At 39.4% G+C, this 12,310-nt stretch overlaps 1 protein-coding gene across 6 annotated transcripts in view; it reads right to left on the bottom strand.

Moving 5' to 3' along the window:
- Positions 1 to 6,723: 6,723 nt before the first annotated feature.
- Positions 6,724 to 12,310, bottom strand: part of ppp2r2d (protein phosphatase 2, regulatory subunit B, delta) — an 84,739-nt gene continuing 79,152 nt past the window's right edge. For all 6 annotated transcript variants that reach the window (XM_085994701.1, XM_085994704.1, XM_085994702.1 and 3 more), the window contains one exon: positions 6,724 to 10,635. In XM_085994701.1, the coding sequence (XP_085850827.1) occupies positions 10,356 to 10,635 (280 nt within the window). In that variant the 3' untranslated portion in view covers positions 6,724 to 10,355. The remainder of the gene's footprint in view (positions 10,636 to 12,310) is intronic.

Below are 12,310 nucleotides of genomic sequence, written 5' to 3'. Positions count from 1 at the left end.
CCTGTGTCCTGTACAGCATCAGGGGATGGCGGAGAAGGTTGGTGTTGTTGTTGGGGCTGATTGTGGAAGGATTCAGAGGACCAGGTGTGATTCCTCTCCTCCCCTCTCCCCTCCCCCCAGGGCACTGATGTTACTGGAATAGATGGCAGCTGAGATGACAGAAGCAATCTGTCAATGGTGACAGATTTTGTTCCATTAAGTACTACTGGATATAGAGTTGGCTCTAAACACTTGCAAGCTAAAGGAATTTCTATGTGTCTTACAAATGCAGTTAACAAGAGAGTGTCTGAGCTCTGAAACTGAACAGCTGCAACATGGTATCCTTTATACCACTTCTGCAGCTTTCAGGTTATCAGATAAATCAAAGCAGACTCCTCACGACAGGGTGATCTGACATATTCCCCGAGCATTGGGTAACCCGTAGGGGAAGTACATAAAATTACAAGGTAGGCTCAAAATAACATTAAATTGGCTGTTAACAAGCCATTTAATGATCTACATTGTCTCCCCCGCCACTTGGTGTTTGGTCAGTTCTGCGCAGACAGACCAGACACCTGGAAGACTCGCGTGGAGGCGGGTTGACAGCGGACCTGCCTCCAAACCCGCAGTCTGAGCGGCAGCAAAATCCAGCCCAGAGGGAAAGAAAATTTGGATTGAGAGAAAAAACCTCAAAAAACAATTTACTACCTGCAGGAATGAGATCCAGTTTCAATTGTTCCCCTTCTGGGCTGGAGAGGTTGTGTGGCATTGCAGGACCATAAATTGCATCATTAAAAAAGTCCCTCTGTCATTAACTACCATCCCTAATTTTCTGCAGCAAGTTTAATTTATTTTAATAGCGCAAATGCAGCAATTTCTTGAAATTCATAGGGTGGTTGACAGCGAATGTCCATTTTCACGAGAGTAACGGCAGAACGGCGCAAATCATCCAACAACTTGTGGTGATTCGCAACTCACAAGGTATCTTTTTCTATCCACAAATTGCCAGGTTATTTACACATCAATGTGCGCATTAAACTTGCCATTATTTTGCCAACAAATTCTGGCCCATTATCTTCACTCATTTTGTGCTAGACAAATGACGCCACTACAGAAATTAGTGTAGAGCTCTCTGACGCAAACCTTGTAAAATAACAAAGCCAACAGTAGCAAAGTTGAAGACTGGGGCAATAAAACCAACATTTAAAATGAACAAATTGCCAACAGAGCAATGCTTCATAATTTTATATAAAATACTAAGATACTAACTGGAGTTCTTATTATTGCATTCTTTGGAAGATGCTTGAACAGCAAACAAGAGTGTCTATTTTTTTGTTAATTTTAAAAGATTTTAAAGTTTTCGCAAAAGTAAGTTACTAAATAAGTCAACAAAAATTATATAGATTACAGAGTTAAAGTCAATATACAAATAGATTAAAAAAAATTCTCTAACTATATACCCTGTATAGAATTTTTATATTTCCAAACTAGATCAAAGTGCACAGTTCTGCATAGGAACAGGAATAAGCCATTCAGCCCCTCGAGCCATTATCAATTAGATAATGGCTGGTCTGTATCTTAATTCCAAGTACCCACCTTGGTCACAACTCCTTTAGCACCATTACCTAACAAAAAACCATCAATCTTAGTTTTGAGACTTTCAATTGACCTAGCCGCAACAACTTCTTAGGGGGAAACAGAGTTCCAGATTTCCACTACCCATTATGTAAAGAAGTGTTTCCTGACATCACCCCTGAATGGTCTAGCTAAATTTTAAGGTTATGCCCCCTTGTTCTGGACCCCCACCCCCAAAAATAAAAATGGGTGTCATATGTACACTAGGTTGTAATGGTTGTTACAAATTTCACATCTGTTCTAGATATTCTTTGTGGTTCTGTATCTCTGGTCACTTCCATAAATGGACCCGTCCCCTACAATCTACCCTATATGCAGTTGAATAGTATGATCTATGTACTGGATTCTGTGATCTTGCCACCTGCATTCTCCTTTCTTTATGGGAGGCAGACTTATGAGGACTCTAGTGAGACAAGGTTAATTGTAAACAAAACGGGTTTATTGCTACATGAAAAATTAATAGTTTTCACAGCAAGATTTACCCATTTCCCATCATTCTTTGTACCATCAAAGTAATAGAAATATAGGAAACGCTTTTTACCAGCACCTAAATAAATCAGAAATCTCTCTTAACCGGCAAAATTCAGGAGTAGGTTCAGGTAAGTTTTACTTCATATTAGTGGCTGTGTAACCAGGGTTCCTGGATCTGTGGCCGTGTAACTGGGGTTCCTGCACCTGTTGCTATGCAACAGGGACACCTGGATCTGTAGCCGTGTAACCAGGGTTCCTGCACCTGTTGCCATGCAACAGGGACGCCTGGGTCTGTTGCCGTGTACAGGGCTCTCGTACCTTAGTAAGTATACCTCTCTGTAATCCGGACTTTTTGATCAACCGGCACGCCAGTCCCGGATAAAAAGTTTCCTGTATGTGATTTTGCCCTTTGTTGTGGGCCAATGTATTTCCCAAATTGACTTGTGGAACCAGTCTCACTAGGACTGTTCCTAGACTCAGTGACAGAGCTGAGGGAAGGCCAGCCTTTATTAGTCTGTGTTGAGGAATGGCTTACCAAGCTGCCAATTAAAGCCTCAAACTAGAATCCTCTCCTCCTTGATGTGAGAGCTGTATCAACTAGCCTTTGGAGGTATTGAATTAAAACAATTTCTGCATTAAAGCTGCAAACAGTGCTGGGCTATGTTCAATGGCTCCTCATTGTCTCATAACTGATGTTATGTAGGAGAATATACACATTTAACAGTTGATCTATCCAGTGTTTCCATTAATTTATCCTAAACAGCTTTCCAAATAAGTTACATCCACCTGGAGGTTGACCCTTTGTAAACTGAATCTAACTTCATAGAAGCATAATATAATTTAAACCAAAACCTTTCCAGGGAAAATAGGCAAAAGTCTCAAAATGTTACAATGGTGTAGAAATAGATACAGAAGTTAAAAAAAGATTTTGGGTGTGAATATAGATGAAACACTCAACAGGTCAAATCAATGTTAAGCAATCAATAAAGCAAATAGAATGCTGCATTACATTACATTACTAGAATATAAGCCAGAGGATGTCATGCCCCTTGAATATTGGGTTCAGTTTTAGTCATCACAACACATGGGAACATTCAAGCCATTCAAAATGGTACAGAGGAACCATGAGGTTGATACCTACTTTTGAAGGATTGGGTGAAAGAAAAGATTGGAACTCTTTCCTTCAAATGAGGCAATCAAGAGAAGACTATTTAAAAAAAATATATTAAATGCTACAGATCAAGTATGTCTAGAGAACTACTTCAAGGTAAGCAAAGGCAGTGCAACAAGAGGGCTTAGGCTAAAATGATTGAAAGGACAATTTAGGACACCAGTAACAGGTTATTCACACAAAGATCAAATACTTGGAATGGTCTTTTGGCTGGGGGAATTGGAGCTCAAAATCTTTTCAAGACAATTAGATGGTGTGGGAGGTGGTGAAGAGTAATGTGTTTTTTCCCTAGATGGTTAAGATGAGCTGCTTAATCTCATTTGATGTACATTAATTTGTAGGACCAATGGCCATTACTTTGGTACAAAAATCAATCAACACAATGTTAGCAGGTCGCTAAATTCATTTGGGAATAAAGCATGTTGTATCCACACATTGAAATATTAAAAAATACCAACTGGGCTTTTTTTTTTGCTTCATAGGATTGTTAAGCCCTGCAACCAAATCTTGATCACCATACATTTGTCTGTGCATACACATCAGGATGACCAAACATTTAAAACCTTGTGTTAACTTTATATGAAGCAATAGTGAAAAGTGTAAAGGCATGAGATAAATAAATGGTTTTGGACCCTATAACAGACCAAGGAAAAATTTGGAAGTTCAAATTATTTAGGTCAGACATCAGTTTACAGTTAAAAGGCAAGAGAAATCAAGTTAGTGGAAATTTAGGAACAGGTGATTTTTCCTCAGGATGAGCATTACCATTTTCACTGAAGTTAAAGCTTTCACCACAAGTGTGAGTGTGTATATATTTCAAGAAACAATGAATTAGTGATTTTCTTTGACTACACTAGTGCATCAGTAGCTATGCATTGATAACTGGAGATGAAGGGAAAATTAAGAATCCTTTCATAATCATCAATTTACTGCTGCTGCCAAGCAGTAAATGAAGTAACCACTCACAAAAACCACAGACCCCCTTATATCCCTGGAGCTTTAACAGATTTTTTTCCCCCCCAAAAACCCCACTAAAATGACACTCTACAATTGATCTGAAAACAAATTGAAATTGGGGGACAAGATGCCAGTGAGAAAGACTCAGAAGAATGAACCATCTGTGGCTAACTAAGGAAGTAAAGGATGGTATAAAATTGAAAACAAAAGCATACAATGTTGCGCAGAATAGTGAAAGGCCAGAGGATTGGGATTTTTTTTTAAAAACCAGCAAAGGATGTCTAAAAAAATGATAGAGAGAAGATAGCTTATGAGAATAAGCTAGCAAGAAATATAAAAACAGACAGCAAGAGCTTCTACAGGTATATAAAGAGAGTAGCTAAAGTAAATGTTCATCCCCTAGAGGATGAGTCTGGGGAATTAATAATGGGAACTAGCGGAGACTTTGAACAAATATTTTGTATCAGTCTTCGCGGTAGAAGACACTAAAAGCATCCCAATTATGGATAATCAAGGAGCAATTGGGGTTGGGGGGGGGGGGGAAAAGAAAGAGGGGGAAACTTAAAACAATCACCATCGCTAGAAAGTACTAGGCAAGCTAATGGGACTAAAGGTAGACAAGTCCCCTGGACCCAATGGCCTGCATCCTAGTCTTAAAGAGGTGGCTGCAGAGATAGTGGATGCATTGGTTGTAATCTACCAAAATTCCCTGGATTCTGGAGAGGTCCCAGCGGACTGGAAAACCGCAAATGTAACGCCCCTATTTAAGAAAGGAGACAGAAAGCAGGCAACTACCGACCAGTTAGCCTAACATCTGTCATTGGGAAAATGCTAGAGTCCATCATTAAGGAAGTGGTAGCAGGACATTTAGAAGATCATAATATAGTCAAGTAGAGTCAGCATGGTTTTATGAAAGGGAAATCATGTTTGACAAATTTGCTGGAATTCTTTGGATGTAACGAGCAGGGTGGATAAAGGGAAACCAGTAGATGTCGTGTATTTGGATTTCCAGAAGGCATTCGATAAGGTGCCACATAAAAAGGTTACCACACAAGTTAAGAGCTCACGGGTTGGGGGTAATATATTAGCATGGATAGAGGATTGCCTAACAGAAAACAAGTCGGGATAAATGGGTAATTTTCAGGTTGGCACACTAACTAGTGGGGTGCCACAGGGATCAGTGCTGGAGCCTCAACTATTTACAATCTATATTAATGACTTGAAGGGACTGATTGTAATGTAGCCAAATTTGCTGATGATACAAAGATAGGTGGGAAAGCAAATTGTGTGGAGGATGCAAAGAGTCTCCAAAGGGATATAGATAGGCTAAGTGAGTGTGCAAAAATCTGGCAGATGGAGTTTAATGTGGGAAAATGTGAGGTTATCCATTTTGGTAGGAAAAATAAAAAAGCAAATGATTTAAATGGGGAGATATTACAAAATGCTGAGGTAGAGTGTCTGAGGGTCCTTGTATGTGAATCACAAAAAGTTAGCATGCAGGTACAGCAAATAAATAGGAAGGCAAATGGAATGTTGGCCTTTATTGCAAAGGGAATGGAGTATAAAAGTAGGGAAGTCCTGTTACAACTGTACAGGGCATTGGTGAGACCACACCTGGAGTACTGTGTAGTTTTGGTCTCATTTAAAGTAAGGATATACTTGCATTGGAGGCAGTTCAGAGAAGGTTCACGAGGTTGATTCCAGAGATGAAGGGGTTGTCTTATGAAGAAAGGTTGAGCAAGTTGGGCCTGTACTCATTGGAGTTTAGAAGAACGAGAGGGGATCTTATTGAAACATAAGATTCTTAAGGGGCTTAACAGGTAGATGCAGAGAGGATGTTTCCCCTCGTGGAGGGATCTAGAACTAGGGGGCACCCTTTTAAATTGGAAATGAGGAGGAATTTCTTCTGAGGGTCATGAATCTTTGGAATTCTCTTCCCCAGAGAGCTGTGGAGACTGAGTCATTGAATATATTTAAGGTGTAGACAGATTTTTTGAAAGGTAAGGGAGTCAAGGGTTATGGGAGCAGGCAGGGAAATGGAGTTGAAGCCAAGAATGGCAGAGCAGGCTCGAGGGGCCAAATGACCTACTCCTATGTCTTATGTTTGGAAGAAATTATATTCCAAAAGTATCTACTTAATTGATACAACTGGGAGAAGTTGGCTGTTTGTATTTTTCCATGACCCATTTGTGGATACAGATTCAAAAGAAGTCTTCAAAAAAGAATTGGATAAATACTTGAAGGAGAAGTAAATTGCAGGGACATGGGGGAAAAAGCAGGGGAGTGGGACCAACTAGATTGCTCTTCAAAAGAGCCAGCACAGACTCAACAGGCCGAATGCTGTACTGTTCTATGATTCTACCTGGATTACCTAGTTTTACATAATAGCTCTTCAGAAAAATACTAAGTGGTTTTTGCAAGCGATATTTAGGTAAATAGTAGAAAGTACACGCCCATAGAATTAATGCCCCCGTTAAATCTACTATGGAAACATTCCTAAATAAGTACACTTTTTCCAAACACATTTTTATTATATCTGAACACATTATTGCAATTTATCCTCTACACTGATTGGAAAATTTTGTTGAGGTAACAGCATACTGGCTTCACACTCGAGGCAGCTTTGTGCCTGAAAAAAGCAACATTTACCCATAAGCAAATTCATTAGTTGAAACAAACTATGATCCAGACAATTTGGCTTTCATTTAATCTGTTAACACACTAACTGGACAAGATGTAGAAAATGCATTAAAAAAAAACTTAAAATTAAACAAACTAAAAAAAAAGTGAATGAAGATTTGAATACATTCGGATATTTAATTATTCTTAATAAACTATGAAATTTCTGATGCATCAACTAAACACAGCTCTAAACCAAATTTTCCTGGCCTCCACATCGTGAAAGAAATAGAAATATATAAACAACTGGACCAGTGAAAAGATTTTGTTCACCAAGTGATGCAGCCTAAATGAAATTATATGAATTGGTAGTAACTAGCCCTAAAGAAATGGCTACCTCAAGATTTTAATCTTGTAAGTTGGAAAGAAAACCGAAGCCAATGTATTATTGTGGAACAATAGTGAAATAGAGCAGACTGATTTTTCATCCTATACTAAAATTCCCAATTTTAATTCCACCTTGACAACTTTGAATCTACAAAACTAATTACTCCCACAAATCTTGTGCCATACAGTTTTAAAAAGGATCCATTTACTTAGAACTTTATCATTTACCATGTACATCTTAAAATCTAAACAGATTTTATACAAACAATTAAAATGTATTAAATAATTATATGTATATATATATAAAATAAAGAATAAAAAGGCACATGCAATATTACGGTTTTAGCACACTTGAACTTGTTTTGGCACCAGGTCAAACCTAATGCTCAAAAGTGCTAAAATGAAGCGCATTTTAAATTGAATATGGCATTACAACTCATTTACATCTGTAATACAATGTTCCTACTTATATTTTCAAAGCATTTTAACATTCAGTAAATTAGAACACATTAGAAGCTGCAAGGAAGTATTAAGAATGCCAATCCATGGACAGGAAATTCATTGCAACATTGATTTATACAGTTGTCTGTGCACTTCATGCAAAACGCTACAGGATCCTTTGAAATGATTATTGCTTTCAATTTTCTTAGTTTCAATAACTTGTCAGAGTAATTTACCATGAACACCCTTCCATATGCATGCATTATAACTGCTTATGCCAAAAAGCACTGCAAGCTAATTACTAAGGACTTAATAAAAATGTTCTATGATATTGAAAAATATTTTGATAGAAATTATAGTAAAGAATAGTTTTAAACACTACTTGATCAAAGTTGCAGTTTCTGCTTAGGAAGTCTTTGGGACTGGCGGGTGAGGGAAGAGAACGGGGTGGGGGCGGGGGAAATAAGGGTAGAAATTCATTACTCTCTTTAAAAAAAAAACGCTTGCAGAATGAGTAGAGGGAAGAAAAATAATATACTGTCTGAACCTGAACTAAAAACTATATGGGGGGGAAAAAGTGAACACAAACTGTTTGAGGGGAATGAGAAGTGCGTTTACTGTATGAACACAATGTCAAATTTAAGATGACTGATGAAAATTCAAAAAATGTCGTCAAAGCAAGCTATACAAACTTTATTTACCAGCTATTTTTACAGAAATGGGGGTTGGGTGGAAGGGGGACTGATGACAAAATGGTGCATGAACATACAAGTTGTTTGTTTTCCATGATTTTTATACCAAGGCCAACTCAAATTGTGTGAGACACACTGAAAAAGGGACAGAAAAAGACAGGACACAGGCCGCAATTTTCCCCTAAAAGAAACAGGTGGTTTGGAGCATGGGGGAAGTTAAATTGTTAAAAATGGGGTTCCCGACCTGATCTCACCTCCAACCTGCCCACTTGTTTTTGCCTGAGGCGGGACAGGCAACCAACCCGCTCCCAGGGGGGGTGTTACCTTAATTTAAATATTGTAATGAGGCCGGAAGCCTCTTTTTTACATCCATTTTGTGTTTAGCTGCCCGGGGACGGGTTTCACACAATTTGTGAAACCCGGCAGTTAAACAGAGGCAGGGACTGCTGCATCCAGGAGGCAAGTGGCTTTATACCTACCTCCTGGATCCAGGGTCCCTGCCTAACCCACCCCCTGCGATCGGAGACAACCACCCCCCCGATAATGAGGCCGGCCATGATCCTCCAGCATCCCCCTCACCCCCACCACTCCCCATCGCCTGCTGAGCCTCGACCTCTCCAATTACCCCCCAAATCACCTGCTGCACCCCGACCACTCTCCATCGCCTGTCGATCCTCTCTTCTCCCTCCCGATTGCCGACCTCTCCAACCCGAGGCTGCCCTGCCAGCCGCCAGCCTCTCAAGGTGGCTGGCTGCGGGCAACCTGGCATCCCGGGTGTCCTGCCCCGGACCCCCCAATGCACGTGAGAGAGCGAGAGCGATAGCAAGTGTGAGAATAAATACAGCTTTAGGGTGAATATTATAACTTTCCTTTGCTCAAACATTGTGGATAAAAAAAGCCACAATTTTCTTTCAATTGAAGAGAATAGATAAATAGAACATTATTACTACAATGCAATGAATAATCTGAGGCTGAAATGTATGATAAGTATAGGAAATACTGATGATTTTCATCAATATCATAGCTCAAGGAAGCACTCTTTAGATAGTCATTTGCAGGAAGTGTAAGACAACTTATTTAACTTCTCCACTTCCATTTGAATTGGTTATCCAGATAAACAAACCAAAAAACAACAATTTCTGAAGACTATAAAAATATAATTTTTTTTTCATAATAATGGAGTTAATTTTTTCAGCTATCGCTTCTGTGAAATACGGTGCAAATGAAATCAAATTTCTAGTATCATACAATAATGTCACTTATTCTGCTGTCCAGAGAAAGTGTAACATGCACTAATCCATGTTAAACTCAGTCACTTCAAACCAGCTTTTCCAGTACACATTGCAAAAAGAATCACAAAACCGCATACATATCTTCAGATTTAGAAACACATTTCTTTAAGATTTCCGTTATTTTATTAAGTGGTTTTTACACCAGGTGGTGTGGTTATAGATACAGTCAGTGAGTAAATGTTATTATACAAGAGAAAAAAACACATGTCCGCTGACCCTGCTCAAAGCCCATTAAAGTGTTCAAACTCAGGGCACTGGAGCCAAAAAGACTGGGGCCAGAGGAGGAATGTTTACAGGCATAATCAAGCACAACTCATGTTCAGAAAGGCCAAAAATTACACAGTAAGGATAGATTACACAGACTGTATGCCTTGTGTTTCACTTTTGGTCTTTTATCATAAAGGAAAGCTCAGACTTGATTAAATAAATCAATATTGGAGAGATAGCCTTATGTGACCAGCACTGTCCTTCCAGTCTGCTTCTGGTGGGTTTCTCACGTCTAGAGAATCTATGCCATGGAAAGTAACATCCTGACTGAAGGCAGAAATGCATCACAAGTACGAATGAATAGGTAGGTCAATGCTTCTCCTCTGTGCAAGGAGGTATGTGCATCAAATTTATTAATTTTGGAGAACAAGATCTTTTCCTTTAAAGAAAAAATGGCTAGGCTTAACTATGCAAGAACAAGTCTTGTCCAAATACAAGCCAATTTTAATTTACTTTGTCCTGGAATATATACAAATTGTTAGTTGCTGCAACAGCTATGATGTTTTCTTTAGGATGCCAAGCTGTATGCAGAATCTTCTTGTTGAAGTCCAGACTGTCAACACTAATTTCATCTTTCTTCCTTTTCCCACCTGTGCAAACCTTACGCGGTTTCAAGATGGCACGTGGTTTACTGCTTTCTCGAGATGCTTCAAGTGTGATGTCCCGCTTGGCGTTTCTGTCAAACATCCGGAAGAAGTTGTTGTATGAGCCAGTCATGATAGCACTGTTTATGAAAAAAAAAAATGTAAACTAAATGTCAGTTCAACTCAAATATCCAAATGAAATATGTGGCTTTCAGAAAGTGAGTGAGAGTGCAGAACTGCTTACTAGTATCTGGCGTAATGACAATCATTGATGGCATTATGGAAGGACACGCCATTACTAACTTCCTCTACATCATCCTATTGCTAAATCAGGCAGCACCCATGATTAGTGGAACACAGCCAGGGTTGTCACTATAATTTTAATAAGCTGTAATTATGGATACCACCACTTGGCATATGAAGTCTTTGCCTACTTTTCCTTCTATATTTTTTCTCACTTTCAATTTTTCTTGCTGGTTTTTCTTTCTTGTCTATAGATTGGGAGTCAGTTCCATACTAATTGAGCAAAATGGGAAAGCTATGTCTCCATGAACATAAAACTTTTCTATAAATTAAGCAAACAGTAGTTTGACTTTCACTGAGCAGGATAGCCAAGCTCCACCTGCATTAATATGAAGGAGGTACTACAAAGGCTGTCTGAACTTAAAGTTGAGAAGTCACCAGGACCGGGATGGGATGCATCCTAGGATGCTGAGGGAAGTTAAGGAGGAAATCGCGGCGGTACGCGCCATAATCTTCCAATACTGGTTAGAAACAGGGGTGGTGCCAGAGGACTGGAGAATTGCAAATGTTACACCCTTGTTCAAAAAAGGGTGCAAGGATAAACCCAGTAATTACAGGCCAGTCAGTTTAACCTCAGTAGTGGGGAAGCTTTAGGAAATGATAATCAGGGACAAAGTTAACAGTCACTTGGGCAAGTGTGGATTAATTAAGGAAAGCCAGCACAGATTTGTTAAAGGCAAATCATGTTCAACTAACTTGATCAAGTTTTTTGATGATGTAACAGAGAGGGTTGATGAGGGCAATGTGGTTGACATGGTGTATATGGACTTCCAAAAGGCATTTGATAAAGTGCCACATCATAGGCTTACCAGCAAAGTTGAAGCCCATAGAATAAAAAAGGGACAGTGGCAGCATGGATATGAAATTGGCTAAGCGACAGGAAACAGAGTAGTGGTGAACGGTTGTTTTTCGGACTGGAGGAAGGTATAGTGTGATGTTCCCTAGGGGTTGGTACTAGGACCACTTTTTAAAAATCTAAATTAATGACTGGGACTCGGGAGTACAGGGCACAATTTCAAAATTTGCAGATGACACTAAACTTGGAGGTATAGTGAACAGGGGAGGAGGATAGTGATAGATTTCAAGAAGACATAGGCAGGCTGGTGAAACGGGCAGACACATGGCAGTTGAAATTTAATGCAGAAAAGGGCAAAGTGATACATTTTGGTAGGAAGAACAAGGAGAGGCAATATAAACTAAAGGGTACAATCCTAAAGTGGGTGCATGAACAGAGAGACCTGGAGGTATATGTGCACAAATCGTTGAAGGTGGCAGGGCAGGTTGAGAAAGCATTTAAAAAAGCATATGGGATACTGAGCTTCATAAATAAATAGAGGCATAGAGTACAAAAGCAAGGAAGCTATGATGAACCTTTATAAAACACTGGTTCAGCCTCAGCTGGAGAGTATTGTGTCCAATTCTGGGCACCGCACTTTAGGAAGAATGTGAAGGCCTTAGAGAGGGTGCAGAAAAGATTTACGAGAATGATTCCAGGGATGAGGGACTTTAGTT

This window comes from Somniosus microcephalus, chromosome 8 (genome assembly GCF_052327205.1).
Source record: "Somniosus microcephalus isolate GS21.2 chromosome 8, FLI_Smic_1.0, whole genome shotgun sequence".
NCBI lineage: Eukaryota > Metazoa > Chordata > Chondrichthyes > Squaliformes > Somniosidae > Somniosus > Somniosus microcephalus.
This window is presented reverse-complemented; position numbering and strand designations above follow the sequence as displayed.